Source organism: Accipiter gentilis, chromosome 12 (genome assembly GCF_929443795.1).
Source record: "Accipiter gentilis chromosome 12, bAccGen1.1, whole genome shotgun sequence".
In the NCBI taxonomy this organism is placed as follows: Eukaryota; Metazoa; Chordata; class Aves; order Accipitriformes; family Accipitridae; genus Astur; species Astur gentilis.
The window spans coordinates 802779-819523 of NC_064891.1; the positions used below are offsets into that span (position 1 = coordinate 802779).

The 16745-nt window shown below is 37.7% G+C and overlaps 1 protein-coding gene across 1 annotated transcript in view; it reads left to right on the plus strand.

Moving 5' to 3' along the window:
- DCHS2 (dachsous cadherin-related 2) overlaps window positions 1-16745 on the plus strand; it is a 117959-nt gene that overhangs the window by 88249 nt on the left and 12965 nt on the right. The window contains exons 11-16 of the mRNA XM_049814836.1: window positions 2359-2493; window positions 2739-2948; window positions 4186-5043; window positions 10888-10998; window positions 13795-14006; window positions 15283-15434. Coding sequence (XP_049670793.1) covers window positions 2359-2493; window positions 2739-2948; window positions 4186-5043; window positions 10888-10998; window positions 13795-14006; window positions 15283-15434 — 1678 coding nt within the window. The remainder of the gene's footprint in view (window positions 1-2358; window positions 2494-2738; window positions 2949-4185; window positions 5044-10887; window positions 10999-13794; window positions 14007-15282; window positions 15435-16745) is intronic.

Genomic DNA, 16745 nt, shown 5'->3' on the forward strand with positions numbered 1-16745 from the left:
TTAAACCACGACATGGGTTAATGGGAAAAGGGGCTGAAGCTTTTCCCTGGCTGTAGCTCAGGCACCATGGATCCACCCTGCCATTTGGCCTGCAGGGACAGGGGTCCGGGTCCTTGCCACCAGCTAAGGAAGGGGCTTAGCTCCTCTTCCAGCTCATAACACGCAGGAAGAGTAATTTGTTTCTCATTTCAGTTTGTAAGTTCAGTCCCCCAAATGTGAGTAACACTACTGAATAATTAACCAACAGGTTGGATCAAGTGCAAACATGTCAGCTGCTGTGCCATGGTATATGAATGCGTAGAGTCATCATGCTCCTTTCTTGGGCAGGGTGTGCAGCTTTCTCCTACTGCTAGGTGTATGCTCCTAGCAGCAGGATATGAGAAAGGAGGCAGTAAGTGCTTGGTAAATAAATGTAATTATGGTGTCACATATCTGTGTACTTTAAGGGTTAAAAGTTTTAATTTCAACAGTGTGTGAATAGACAACTTGAATGGCACCTAAATGTTTTTTGGTACTGTCTGTAAATAATGTCCATTGTGAAATCTGCCAGTGAAGGTACTGGGGTTGAAGCAGTTCGGTTGCAGGAGAGCAAAGGCTAATAGTTAATATCAGCCTTGGAGTGTCATGTGTCTTTTTTTTTCATCTGTAGCATATTGGTGATTAAGAATAGATAAATGCAAGCAAAGCTGAGAGTATCTTTTTAAATGTAGTTGAATGGTATTTAATATGCACAGATCAGATAGTGTGTGTTGGTAAACTTAAACTTTCAAGACGTTCTGCTTCATTGTCCTTACTGCTGTGATTTTTCTCCTTTCTTCTGGAAAGCTGGAAGGATTTCTGTAAGTCCTGTTTGCTTTCACTGTGTACTGTATGAATATGTCCCTCCCTTGACTTAGCTTAGGTGCAAATGCATTTACAGTAATAATTCTCTTAATCAAATTTCAATATCATTGTCAACTATTTAGCAAAGCTATTCAAAAGCAAACAAAGGAAGTCATGGATGTTAAAAACTGTAGGCTGTTTTTTCTCTCACACTGGTGTTTCTCCATCAACTCCAGCACAGATTGTCATGTTTTTGACTGCAGCGGATGAGAACAGGCAGGCAGTGTTTGACTCTGAATAGCAGTTTTCGTATGACTAGGAGTGCTGTAGTTTTCCAGGTGTGCCAACTGTCCCTACCTTACTAAAAGACTGATTGTTGTTTGGAAAAACACAGGATGATTGAATGAAACTTAGAAAAAAATGGGAAAAAAAAGAAAAAGGAAAAAAAAAAGCACAATAGTATGAGCCCTTCAAGTGTAATGTAGGATTAAACTCATTAAAGTTAATAATATAAATGTGATGGAGATGACATACTTTCCTCAGGAGGGTGTTGAAACTAGGAGAAATATGAAAAAAATTATTTTATAACCATAATAGGTAAGAATGTGGAGTCACGTTTCTTGTTCAACTCAGGCAGGCAGCTTTGAAAGAAAGGTATTTAAAAGCCTGTACAGTTTTAGCCTATTTCCCAGAGAAAGACAGGAAGGCCAATATCCCTGTACTGTATGCAAATGGTAGGTCTGATTAGGAGCTGAATGGAATTGGCATTCAGAAAAACTTGAAGGGGAGGAAACTCTCTAACCTTCCCTTCTGAAAATCCTGCACAACTTTATAAAACCAAGCAGTATCATTTCAGAGACTGGCTACAAGCGGGAGCAGTCGAAAACGCCTGAGATGTGCTGTGGGAATATCCATCAAATTAGCTTTTCTGTTGAAGACAGCTAGGAGATGGCTACCCCGTGAGCCCTGATGGGACTTAGGCACCTGCCTGCTCAGTATTACGAATATTTAGAACTGGTGGGCATGCCAAGAAGTGGATGTTTTCTCTGAATGTTTATACTGTTCAGTGTTGTACTGTATAAAGATACTTGCATTGTCTCCGAGTGAAGTTGAGTGGAGAACCAGAGCTGCCAGAGCAGCCTAGTAGTCTGCCTGACATCCTGTTGAGAAATAAACTAACTGCATCCAGGAGAGCAGAAGACAAATGCATGGATTCTATGGTCTAAGTTAATGCTGTCTTGCACCATGTTGATCTGTCAGCTTGTTGGAGACGTGCACTGTGTACCTAGAAATGTTGCTGGGGTCACTTTGAGTGGCTGCAGAACTTAGGCACAAAGCAGCATCTGGACAAGGCTTTTGAAGATCCAAATTTAAAATTTGTGCTAATGAAGAAGCAATTACTCACTGCATAAAAAATAATAATTTTCATCCATAACCCATTTCCCGGGGCAGGGGGGAGAAGAAAGAAGCAAATCTGTAGACCTGAATGTGAGGAGAGTGGCTGTGTTTTACTAAAACTTCCTTTCTGTTTTTAAGGACTGAATTCCTTGCTTCAGTATGAAATCTTACCAGGAACTGGTTATGAGAAATTCAAGATGAACTCAGACAGTGGAGAACTCGTAACAACTGCATCACTGGACAGGGAAACCCAGGAGGTTTTCAATATTAAAGGTAACAGTGTGAAATATCTATGAGTGCCTGTAAAATGGGAAGTGAGAATGGGTGTGGCGTTACTATCAGTATTACCTTTCCTCATGCTGTTTGAATTAGATGGAAGTGGTAAGATTTTCAGGTACAAAAGAGCATGTGCTTTTTGCATAGCACAAATAAGTCTCCTATTCTGCTATCATTAAGGAACATCTATTGTTGCACCCACAACCATTGTATAAAATCTACTTTCTTTTTATTAAACTCAGTTTTGGTTCAAGATAGTGGAATCCCATCGCTGTCGAGCACAGTGACAATTATCTGCACAGTGCTGGACGAAAACGATCACTCTCCCGTGTTTCTTCTTCCTGCCTCGGAGATCCGTATTCCAGAGAACCAACAGCCTTCTGTTGTTTACATTACCCGGGCTGTAGATATGGATTCTGGCAATAACGGAGCTCTAAGATACAAAATAATTGGTAAGTTATGCTCCATCATTTTTGTTATAAATAAATCAGGAAGTATGTAAACAGCAGTATCCAAGTTTTCAACTAGTCTTGATTTTACCAGGCCTCCCTAGCTCCCATCTTGTCCACGTGTTTCTTTCCTGTGGAAAAAAGAAAGATCTTTCACCCCTTTGTCAGCATTAATAAGCACTTTCCAGGCATACTTTCAGTCTACTTTCTGGATTTGAAGTAGTACAGAAAAGAAAAACAAAAAACTACCAAATGCTGGAAGGAGGCATTAATCATGAAGGCATAATTTTGTCCTTTTTGTTATAGTTGTGGAAGTTCTGAATGTAAATATACCCTTGCAAATAAGTACAAGAATTAATCTAATTTTATTTATTTAATTTTATTTCATGAGAGCTTCTTTCACCCAGCAATTATAATGTCATACTTGGTTTTCATGTTGCCAAACTCTCCCTGTGTCCACTATGCCAGTGTAAGCTCTATAGCTGTTCAAAGCCTCCTGTAATGTCTTTGCACAAATACAAGTTTGCTGTGCTTGCTTTGCTTTGTGGCTCTCAGCAATAGCTCAAATGTAGACAGATAGCTACTGTGGTAACAGCTAAGACATTTTTATGTGAAGAAACAGTTATGAATTCCTTTATGTTTTCTTGGGTTTAATTTCACAATCTTTTATGATCTTTAATTTAATTACCTTTTGTCTTTCTACATGTTGTAAAGTATGTATGCCATTCACTGTTACTAAAACCTCTGACTTTTCCGTCAACTGCTTCATATTTACCTCCCCCTCCCCACGCCCCCCAAATCAAGACCTTGCACAACTATTCACTTCCAAGACAGGTTTGTAGAAGAGAACAAGGAGCGAGTAATTACAATTGTCAGCAATGCTTTATAGGTTTCTGGAATTTGTAACTAAGGTTGGGAAGAGGTCACTTTATGTGGCAGCATAGTTGCAGGAGATTTTATAAGGTGTTCTGCTTCAGGAAAAAAGACATGCATCTGGCAAAATAGCCACTCTGTAAATTGATATGACATTCTGTATTTACTGTCATTGCCACCCACTGATTTAAATGAAATGCAGGTTTTAATTTGTATAAGAGGAATAAAATATGTGAAAGGCACATGAGTGCACCAGCTGTACGAGCAATTGGATCATGTTATTGCAATTAACGTAGCAGTATTCAGAAGGGATTCTTTTTTCAAAAGCAATTGTTTGTGATCATTTTATTTTTTATGTGTTTGAAAGGTGGAAATGTTGGAGGATACTTCACACTAAATAACACTTCAGGAAAACTGCTGGTCACTCGTAGCTTAGACAGAGAAGATGTCAGCAATTTCACTCTTGTAATTGAGTGCCGTGACCTAGGCAGTCCCTCGAGAAGCTCCACTGCACAGCTCACTCTGATGGTCTTGGATGAAAATGACCACAACCCCTTGTTTGCAAAGAGCCAGTATCAAATCTCCGTGAGAGAAGATCTAGAGAAAGGCTCAGCCATCCTGGACCTCTTTGCTTCTGATGAAGATGATGGCCTGAATGGTGAAGTTAGATACTCCCTCGTTGACAACACCTTTGGAGCATTTGCTATCAACAGTGTAACGGGGTCTGTAGTTACTACAAAGGCACTGGACCGGGAGACCAAATCCCAGTACACATTTAGGGCTGTGGCAAGTGACTGTAGCACCCATTTGCCAAGAAGCACCACTGTCAGGGTTGTGGTGCACATTGATGACATCAATGACAATGATCCCATTTTTTTGCAGAATCCTCTAAGGGCCTTTGTGCCTGCTGAAACCCCTGTGAATGAGACAGTAGCCACTGTGAGAGCGGAGGATGTGGATCTGGGATCAAACGGAGCTGTTGTTTTTAGTCTGATGATAGCGGAAACTGTATTTCAGATCAACATGAAGACAGGTGACATCATTCTTCAGGAGCCGTTGGCTTCCAAGGAGTTCAGTACCCAGCTGCTAGTGATGGCTTCAGATCAAGGTATCTCACCTCGAACAGCCACAGCTATGGTCATTATCTCTACGGAAGAACAAGAGGAGGAGATTTCATTCAGCCACAGCCTGTATGAAGCAAGCGTGCCTGAGAACAGTGCAGCAGGTGGGCATCAAATCCCAATTTGTGTTCTTGTGTTTTCCAATGTCCCCTTGTTTTGGAATCGTAATTGTAACAAATAGTATAGTGGAACCTTCTTCCAGTGCACCAGCATGAAAAAGAAGCATGGCCTGTTAGTTGGAGGCATTGTCTGGCTCTAGAGTTTGCTGCCCATCTACAACAGTGATGCTCACATTAAACAGAAGACTCTCTTGTCAAAGGTGGTGTTTCCATCCCTCAGCCTGGGAAGCCCTGAGCATCAGTGGGTTCACTCTTTTAGCAAAATTGCTTTAACGCTGGGTGTACAGCATTCACTTGTTGCTTCACTTGTCAACACACACACACACACTCCGATGAGATGAGTGGTGTATACCAGCTGCAACATGACGTTTCTTGGTTTTACAAAACTCTTCGTGAACTGTAGTAGCTTTCAGAGATACTCTAAAACCTTACTGAAGTTTTGGACTTTCCAGAAGGAGAATGTGGGCTAGGGTGGGGTGAAGGGGAGAGAAATTCAGAGGCTGTGGTACACTGTCACTCAGACAGGCTTCTACAATGTATTTCTAGGTAGAGCTTGTGCAATTGAATGCTACCTATAGGCAAACAAGCTTCAATCACAAGGTGCTTACAGATTTATATATTTTTGTTCCGTATAATGATGAGAATTACTGGTCTACTTTTTATCATTCAGAGAATATTAGTAGTTATGCCTCCTGCCAATTGGATATGGTAAATACCTTTTTTTGCTTCAGGGGATGGGTTTGTCCTAATGAGGGGCAGAAAGGAATGCCTTTCACATTTTTGTGCCCACAAATCCCACTGTACAATTGACCAGATGTATTTAGAGATCTGACCTGCACTATATTCTTGATTCAAATACTGCCTCATGAGGCTCACCTTGAACAAGTCATTTATCCTCTTTATAGTTCAAATTTCCCTCAGTAAAATGAAAGCAATATTCCTTTATATCCTAAGGGTATTGTGAGACTAGTGAATTCTTAGATCTTGAGTAACAGCCTATATATTTGATTAGGAATCAGTAAAAAAGAAATGTGTTAATAATTTTGGAAAACCAATCAATATTCTTGGATAATTACAAACAGAATAATGAAGGGTGAAGATGGCTGTTGCACCAATTACTGCTGTGGTACTCTAGCCATTCCTTCCTCTGTGCCTGTTTGGGACTACAAGCCAAATTTTCAGCAATGTATTGTAAGATAAAGATAATGCTGTGGATATTACAGATGTTTCAGTTAACAGATAAAAAATAGGCAATAAGTTGAATTTTATTTTTTTTTTAATTGACTTTTTTTTTTAACCATTGATGAAATATTTTTATTTCAGGCTATTTTTAAAAAGTTGTGATGAATGATCAAACCATGAAGCTAGAGCATCCTTCTAGCTCTCTCACTGTCTGTCAAACTATATGTGGGATTTTTTGAAAAAGTGCAAGGCTTCCAGCAGGAAAGAGTGGAGTGTGCAGTAGCCTGGTGGTTAAAACACTCTCCTGAAATATGAAAGGTGTAGATTCAAGTCTCTTCAGGCAGAGGAGCATTTATTTCCTTTTCACTCCATACTGAGCAGTCAGAGTACGGAACCTGCAGAATAAGAAATTCTGTAGTGTTTAAATTTTTTTAAACCAGTGTTTCATTTATTGCTTCTATTACAAATGCAAAGAAAAAAAAATAAAAATCCCTAAACACATTTGTCCTGACATTTTAAAAATGCTTTTTATTCCATGAATTTGACCAGGATTTACAAGTAGTTTTGGACACCCTAAAATTGAATTTTTCGTTGAATGTGAGTCACATATACCCCAAGGCCTCCAAGCCCTGTTTTACTAGAGTTGGCACTGTACAGTAATTAATTGTGTGTCACTTCGCAAAGGAGAGTGTTCCCTGGGGGAATCGCTGCTTCCAGAAGATATGATTGGTTGTCACAGCAATGTGTGTTAATCTGTTTTCTGTCTTTTCATTGATCTACCCATTGAGAGTCAATTGTGGTCATGGAGGGAGCCCTCAATCCTAGGTGTCTGGAAAGCAGAGAGACCAGGGTGTTTCCAGAGGCGAGCTCTGGGCTCTCAATTTTGTCTCCCCCTTGCTGCAGCAGGCTTGTATTTTCAAAAATTGTCATCAGAACCTGTTTGTCAGGCTTCCCAGGGGAGTAAGGTCAAGGCCCTGGGGTTTCAGTCTTTTCAGGAGAGATGTGATTAACCTGCGTTAATCCTGCATTAAAATTTCTTTCTAGTTAAGAAGAAATAATAAGAGGGAAGATAGGTTTTGTTAGGTTTAAAGAAAGAAAATAAAAATCCGGGCTTTATGGCAATAGATAAACTGATCTGATCGTAAATTTTCCTAATTGTAGATAAATTCTGGGTCAGGCTAGACAATCCAGCCTGAAATTAATGCCCTGAGGAACTGTGGTATCAGAATGCCATAGTCACATGTTCTCCCATACAATCTGTAGAAAATATAAATAACATTCAATTTAAGTTGTTTTGATTAAAGGAAATTTAGCAAAGCTTCAGGGTAAACAGGAGGGTTTCATCCCACAATGTTAGTTTGTATATTTAATAAAAGTCTATTTGCTAAGAAGATCAAATTCTTTTAAGATTATGAGAGATTTTACCAAATACTAATACTGTTTTGGCTCTGTTTGTAGTATTTTCTTATTTATATAAGCATAAGTAAATATCAAATATTTTACATTTCAGTGGGAAAAAATCATGATTATAATTAAAACTCTCATAGAAGTTAGGTTACAGGATATATGTGATCCTGGGACTTCTACAAATATGAATGGTACCAGTGTGTTCAGACCAGGGGAGATTTACATTACATACTGATTATTTGTAGAACTGGTATTAATAAATGTGGCTTTTCCTCCTAATTTTATTTCTACCTTAACTAATAGAGTGGGAAAACTCTTAAGTTTATTTTAAAAAGAATCAAAAATCTGAATAATATAAACGACGAAAGCCAAAGCCAAGGGTCCTTGGACTAAATTAAAACTAAGCTCGTCAATTGGGTCAGTGCCTCAGGAATTGGTCCTTGTGGTCAGATTTTCTTTAAGTGTTTGACCTCAAATTTCGATGACCTTCAGAAAACCCCATTCTTTTGCTTTTGTTTAATATTGAATATTTAATGACTGTAAATATTATAAACTGCATTGCAACAGGCACTTAGAAGCCAGTCAATAAATAATCAAGTCACTGTGGTCTCCAGAGGGTAGGAAACCTTTATTATTCACCAAGCTTTCACTTGAATGGTTGTTTGCATAGCACTTCCTTGGAGACAAGATTCACCAGTAAAACTTGTTGACTCCTGGTTTTTTTCTAATAGATATAAAATATGTAGCCTCTTATTTTCTGTAAGTCATCTCTTACTCATTGTGCTCAGTTAGCTTTTTCTTTCATGAGCAATTAAGAGGTCTCAGGAAATAATGGCAAGTATGAACTGGGGTTAGATGGTAAAGGAGGGGAAAAGAGATGACTATAATGAGTACTGAAGAGAGAAGAAAACCAATGATGCAGTGATACAGTAACTCAGTTCTGGTGTCTATGTTATGTCCTAACACAGAGTACAGTGAATGTTTTTGAGCCTCTTTGGCCAGGTAGGCAAATACTGTCCACGCTGCCATGCTTCAGTTTCAAGTCAGGAGGCATAATGTAAGGGTTGGTGTCCAGGCTATTGAAAGCAGTTTGAGATACTTTCAAATGCACTTAGGTTGTCTGTGACTGAACTGAAAAAACCCTAAATATAAACATTTTAAATCACCCTCCACTTCCTTTAATATTCTTAACTAATTCAGAAGTCGATTGCATAGCCTTTCAAGCCAATCTGACTGCTGTCTGTGATCCTGATCTCCTTCCTTCCTTGCACTAGCTTCAGCGCTGATCTCATCCTTGTTGTGCCATTTCAGTGTGCTTTGCAGCCAGAAAGCTACCTGTCTCTTAATCTTCTCTGGGTTAAGTGTTACATGTTGTGACCTCCGCTTGAAGCAGTATTTGAATTGTGTGTACTTGAAATGGTGAGCTCCAGCGGATGGGTACTTTCTTTTGCTATTTACCTCTCTAGGGCCTGTTTGTCTCACAACAGACCTCACAGTTTGGTTGTATTTTTTTGACAATAAACTGTAAAAATTCACAGTTTGAAGGAGTCATTTTCTGTGAAAGGTATCAGAAACAGAAGAAATTTATTCTCTGCCAAAAAGAAGTTGGAAACAATTTTAACTACATGAAAAATATGAAACTTAAAGGATTAGGATTTGAAGACCCAGAGTAAAAATTTATTAACCTAACCCCTGAAAAGCAGGGATTCAAGTAGAAATGCTGCTGCTTCCTTTATTTCTGGTAGTTTTTCTTTTTAAACACTCAAGCAAACAAACAAAAAGACTGCTGACAGCTTTAGAAGATGAATAGTGACATTCTTCGGACCTTGAAATTTTTCTTATCTTTAACTCTGCTCTGAGGACACTATGAATGATTGCCCTTGCAGGCTTTTGTAGTAAATCAAAGTTGCTCAGCAATGAAAATTCAACTTGCAACCCCCTATTTTAGTTCCTAACAGTGCAGCATTAATATCAGACCTTACCTATTGGACGGTTGGATCTTACTTCCAGAACTTTTCTAGTAAATATCTTATAAATTTATTGACTAGTACAGAAAATTACACCTGTCCAAATCAGCATATTTTTGCTTTTGATAATCAGACTTTAGGAGCAGATGACAAACCACTTAAAATTTCCTGCTTTTAAAAATCAATAAGTAACAACGCTAAAATAAAAAAGGTAGCAGATAGTTGTAAAGAGCAATGTTTCCTCTCATTTTTACACTCAAGTTCTTTCCTCTGACATCCAGGACACTGAGTGTGGACAGTGTGCCCTTAGTAATGTAACAAAATAGCTAGTTGTCTGTAATGCTGTTTGGAAGAGTTCAGGTTGCGCAGTAACCTCACTCCATCACAGTTGTGTGGAATCAATTACAACTAAACTAAATAATTAAAATCCATTAAAATCAATCACCATATATGCTAAACAATTTTGTAACTCACTTGAAAAGAATAATTATTTGGAAATCTTGATAATGCTTTTTAAACTTGCTATATTTTTGTTATATGTGATGATTCAGAGCAGGATAATGTATTCCATTCCACATTTTTCCTAATTCTATTTCAAACAGGATTTTTATTTCATGTCTCTTGTATTCTATATTAAATTGCTCTTTTCATGGAATTTAGATTCTGCTTGAATTGACACATAGCTATGCATGTAGTTTCACCTTTTCATTCTTTCTGTCAAAAGGTGGCTAATTAAAATTTTTAAGAATGTATCTTTAAAATATTTTTCAAAAATCCAAATTGAATTCAGATAAATGAAGGAAAAATAAACTCTTTATGGTGATTCAGGGTTAACATGTATTCCTATGATCCACAAAAAAAGGGACTGTTTTCCTTAGAAGAATGCAGGAAAAGGTGAGTTTTAAATGAACAAAGCATAACCTGAATAAAAGGAGTACATATGACTTCAGGTAAGAGGTAGTTCCAGTGGTACATGGGAGTTTGCAATTAGGAAAAGTTAAAACTCACATTTCGTTTAGGCAGGTGATGAAGTTGTGATCAGGTTAGTAACCTACTGGGCACGGAGTGATAGACAGTGCCTTGCCTATGAAGTTGTAATGCAGTGAAAGTCAGGGAGGAGTTGTTTTTATTGCCTACTATTTTAGTTCATGAATAAGCACCTAGCCTAGTACGTAGGTGTTTTGCTGTGGATCTGCTATTAATCATAGTAATATAAAATTAGAATAAAACACTCTAAAGTGGGTGTGATGAAAGTGTTTTATTACTCCCATAGGTACATCACTTCTAACTGTAGAAGCTTATGAACGCAAATTTACAGGAGAAAACATAAAATACAGCATCTTCAGTGACAAGGAAAGCATATTCTCCATACACCCCACTACAGGTACATTTTTATATATTTTTTTTTCAAGTGTCTGTGTGTAGCCTAAAGAGTGTGGTCTCTGAAATATAGCCAGTCCCTACCACAAGAACAAGGGGTAGAGTATTACTGTCCTGTTACAATGAATAAATCATTAGTAAAACCAAGGATGTGGAGGGACCTGCACTATTGTAAACTTGATGTGGTAAGAAATTGAACACCAGTATATCTGTTCAAAATGCTCAGTTCTGATTAACTATTGATCACCAGGTGATAGGAGTTGATAAACTACAGCTGTGTTATCCAAGGTGAGACTCCATCTTGTTTCTCATCATGAAGTTGCCCAAAAACTCAATAAACATAATCCTTCAAAACACTCCTAATGTAGGAAGCATTAGACCCTTGGTTGAGTTAATGCTCTTTGTTTCAGGCAAACCATGACAAGTCTGGAAGTCAAGTTTGTTTATTTTTTTGGCGATTGTATTTGCATTTTGCAGTAGGTCTGCTTTTACCTGCTCTGCAGTCAGGAACTTTGGATGGCAGGAGAGTGGTGTGTTCCCCGTGTGCATTTACGTGCTCTCATCTAAGGCGTGTAAGATTGCATAGCTACTTTGGTTGCCTCTCAGCTCCTAAATCTCTGCAACAAAAGAGTTTGCCTTCTGAATAGCTGTAGTCTTTCTGGGATGGCATAGACAGTGTAAACAGTCTTCCTCAGAAGTAGTGTAAATAGTTTGTACTCTTAACAATGGCTTTCTCCCTGAGTTCCTGGAGGCTTTAGTCTCTGATTATTCTGATGTCTCCAAGCATCAAGTGGTGTACTTCTATAAAGCAATCATGTTTGATGCTGATGAACAGTTAAAATTATTTTGTTTTGTTTAGATGAGGGGCACTTAAAGGGCATACACTTGATTTGCAAGTCCTTATTTCACTGAAATAAAGCTAGAAAGATTAATCTTAAAGAACATCTTAGACCCAGACAAGTTTATCTCCAAGAAAGTGAATCTTTAAGGGTCTTGTAAGCACTCCCTTCACAAACAATAGTGGAATTTCTATAGCAGTGGATGTCACAAGTCTTCATATGAGATATTTGAACCATTGTGGTTTCTTCTGTTTCCTTTCTTCTGAAACCTTTCTTCTGTTTCTTAGAAAGCAATTGAAGTGTAGCCTTCCAGGACTTCTTTTTAAGAACAGTTCTTACCTCAGCTTTAATTTTGACACCAGTAACTCTACCCATTGTTTCTACAGCAGAAGTATTTTGAGCTTTATTGATGCCCTTTCTATCTTAGGTATTCTAAACTGCCAAAGGTCTGGTCTACTTCCATTTTTCAAGCACTGATGTTAATTAACCCCACTTTGGAGAAGACTTTGTCCCATTCTAGGGGGGTTTATTATATTGTGGAATCATATGACGTATAGTAGGAAGTGACCCAAAGACATGAACTAGTCTGTCCTCTGATGCAGAAGGGGAATCAAATGTGCTGAAATCTGACAGAACTTTGTTGTGTCCTTAAAAACCTCCAGTGACAGTGATTTTGCAAACCCTCTCAATAGTCTGTACAAGTCTTGGCAGTTGGAAAGTTTTTATTCATATTTATCTGAATGTTTCTTGAAACGATTTAAACTTATTACTACTTCAACTAGTAACAACAGACAGAAGACAAAGGCAAAACCTCCATTCTTCACATATTTGAAGACTGTTACCCTGTTTCTTCTTCATGTGCACTTCACTAGAATGAGCAACTCTGGTTCTTTCACGTGTTCCTTCTAGGTGGTGTAACTCAAACTTGATTATTTGCACCACGCTCCACTAGAGTCTTACAGTTACTCTGTCGTCTTGAAGTGTATTCCTTCTGCCACTGTCTATTTTGCTTTTTCTGTATACAGAATGTGATCATTTTTAAGTGTTGTGCTGAAGAGAGACCACCTGCCAGCTTTGAAATCTTTATGTTCAAGATGTAATTATTGAACACTGGACAGATACGTAAACAATAGCCAATCATTGCTGCTTATCTTAGAAAATAAAAACTAAAAAGCACTAGCTTGGAGAGCCACAGCAGATGGGTTCTTATGCTATCACAGGTTTGGGACATAGATATTCACGGCATTATTACTGAAAAATCCATGCAAAACTCAGCTTGAATTCTGATGAAATTAACATAAAAATTAACTATGTTTGGTGTTTAGATGTGGTGAAGAATTTTGAGTATATTACTGTATTACCTAGAACATCAAAACAATGCTACAGGTTTCCAAGGACATTTCAGGTTGAATGTGGAGGAGCCTAGTTGTGCTTGGTGTTCTCAATAATTTTCACTGATTATTTTTGGTAGAATAACAGTTGGGGCGGTGGGGCTTACTGCATCAGGAGGAGTCAGTGTTTTACCTGTATGTCAGTCAGATACAGAAATTGATGCAGCTATTGCCCAATTTGGATATAGGTGGAGGGCTAGATATAGCCACTTTCAGATGAGGGCCAAGAGTCTCTTCAGACACAGCTGGCTTACTGTCATGTGTCAAGGAGCACACATCACGCAGCCACTTTCTTCCTCTCTATCCCTCTACAAGTAAATCAGCTTTGCTTTAGGAAATTGCCAGCGTGGTGGTTGATCAGTAAAAACCTGGCTGTCCAAGATTTGTACAGTAGCTAGCATGTGGGGGGTGATGTTAGGTAGAGGAAGGACACGGTGGGGAGCTTGCTGGAATTCTGTCATGTATTCAGTGAAGGAGACCATATACATTAGGGACTTCGTAACTGCATTTGTGGATGTTTTTTCCTGAAGACATATGTCACATCTCGATTTTTTTATTTTCATAAACCAGGTGCAATCACAGTAAAAGAGCCAAAGTTTCTTGATTATGAAGTTAAGAATAAAATACATCTTTCAGTTTTGGCTGAAAATAGCTTGAATTCAGCGATCTGTGGAGTCACAGTTTTGATACAAGATGTGAATGACAATGTACCTAAATTTGAGCAAAGCTACTACAAAGCATCAGTATGGGAAGGCCAAAGTCCTATAACAGATATCATACAGGTAAGTGGAAATATAAGTTGAAAGAGAATTCTTTATCTTCTTAATAGTTGTGCAGCTGGACTTTAAATTCTTTTAATTTTCTGTTTCTCTCTTCAAGTAGTTGAAAAACACCATTCAAAGCTGTGGTTCTGGTTACAATGTAGGCTGGGTCTTGCATTAATGCATCTACTGAAAGGGCTATAGCAATAAAAAGAATACTTTCAAATCATCAAACTAGTAGAGTCAAACCCAAGTGTTCAATTTAAAATCTGATGCCTAAAGAGCAGCTTGTCTCAATTTAAATGTGCAAACACTTCTTCCTCTGAATGGATCCATTCTCTGAAAGTGTTTCCAGCTGGCCGTGTTAGTGCAAAAGAAGACATCAGCTGGACTAGAAGAACGCATAATTTCCTCAGTGTATGTTCTTGCATTGCAAGTCAGGTCACAGTGAGGGTCATGTTAGGTACTAAAGATATTCCTCCTCTAGAGAATAAATAAATGGAAAGCTACAAATGTCTCCAGGGCAAAGTGATTAGAAACTGATGGACATTGTATTTACAGAAACATATGTCCAGGAATGGAGAAAAATCAAAAGGCAGTCAACCCAGATGTGTAGTTGAAATTTTATGACAGAATACATTCTATTATGTTTCCTTTATTCAGTCTGACTGGTTGCCTCTGCTATGGTTTGGATCCCGTACTCATAATAATGCTTGTTCAGCAACCAGAAAAATACAAAGATGACTCTTTGAAGAGTCAGAGGAGTCTCTGAGAGACCTGTTCACTGCTGTTGAATGTTATTTATTTTGTGGGGTTTATAGCTTGCCTCTGCCCTTTTTACATTTTCTGGTTTGTATTTTGAAAAGTAATTAATGAACTATTCCATGAAACCTCTGAAAACTTAATAATTTAATTATTTTATCCTTTGTCTGTTTGTATAGCAGTACTACTTTAAGGGCCAGTCCCAGGCCCCATTTTTATGCACTAAACAGAGACAGCATTCTAACAGCAACCTTATGGTAGTGTAAGCAATGTAAAATGATTACATTCAGCCCTAGCCCTTTATGTAGCTGAATTTCGATTTACTCAGGGAAAGAATTCATGTGCATCCTATTGCAATTCATGAGCAGATTTTGTGACCTCACATGACACTCATGTTGGAGACCAATATGATTATTTGCTTAATCTGTGCAGTCAAAAGGAAAGTAACCAGAAATAGAGACTGTAGCATGAGGTTCTTCTTTCTGAAACTGCATTCTGCCCTTTTGAATTAAGCCTCAGTTTTGCTCCCAAACAGGTATTTGCAACTGACCTTGACAGTGGGCTGAATGGGGATACTGAATACTCAATTTTATCTGGTAATGAAAATGCAACATTTCTAATTGATTCAGCATGGGGGATTTTAGCAACTAATACAGTCCTAGATCATGAAAACACTTCATCTTACAGGTTTGTATGCAAGGTTCTTGTAAAAATGTATTCTTCTTTTTGTCCACTTAAACTTGAGATTGCTTGTGTTACGTATTTTGTAGTTTTCTGTTGATATCCATTACCCACAGAGCCTGGGTGCAAGCCAGACAGCATTGAGAACAGCACTAAAGCTCCCTATTTGTACCATGGATTCTTGTGTACTTCTCAAATTTAGGGGAAGATATATAGTCTTGTTTAATCAATGGCAACACTTACTGATATAAACGAGTGTGATGATTCACTATAAGAATGATGGCAGTTCCTGGACTTTAGTTTATTAAGAACTGTACAGCCAATCCCTCTCTGGAACCTTTGTTTATAAATAAGTAAAGACACAGAGAAAACACTCAAACCAAATCCAAGAAATAGGGACATGTTCTGTTCTTTAAATAGAATATAGTTCAAATTTCCTTCTCCATAATTTGATAAAGATGCTTCTGTAAGCTGTTTCCATCTATAAGCTGTCTTGTACTAAATAGTTTTTTCCTGCTTTCCAAGAAACTGTGAGTAAATATGATCGAGTGGACATGACAATTTTTCTTTACAGGTCATGCCATAATTGGAATTAGAAAGCAAATAAATCATGCCTTGAAGAGAAAATACGAGTAGCAGATTCATTAATACACCCTTTTTACACACTGCAATCTCTACAAAAAATAGATTTCTGTGTACGTGTCAGCAGAAGTTACTTCTTTTTTTCCCATATGGTTGTGGCATCAGTTAAAATGTTTGCAAATTTTCCTATCCTCTGGGGCCTCAAAGTTTTAAACATCCAATCAGAATACTGATGGACCAGAATAACTTTTAGAAAACCACATCAAAAAGTTCAACGGAATATGATTTCTCTCTTTTTTTAAATATCAGCGTGATCTGCTAAGAGTGTGCTAAAATACTTTGTTTTCACCTAATATACAGAACGCTTCATTTGGAGTTTATTTTTTCAGTTTTTCACTGAATCAAAAACATCAGTTCTGATTTTTAGTCATTTAAATAGCATAATACATTTTGTTGGTAACTAATACTTTAAAAGAATACCTACAATAAATCCTTCAAAGGAAGGATGTTTACTGTTGATGAAGTATTGAACATGTAAACATAATAATTCTCATATCTGTCTTTAACTAGGAGCCTGATTTATTTCAGTATTTATGTAGGCATTCTAGCCTTTTAAATTGACAGTTTGTTTGAGGAATCTGAAACTTCATATTCCTTCTCTTTAATAATATGTTATTAATCTCTACATTGTTAGGTGAAATGTGAATAGCAAAAGAAGCTTTCAAAACTGTTTTC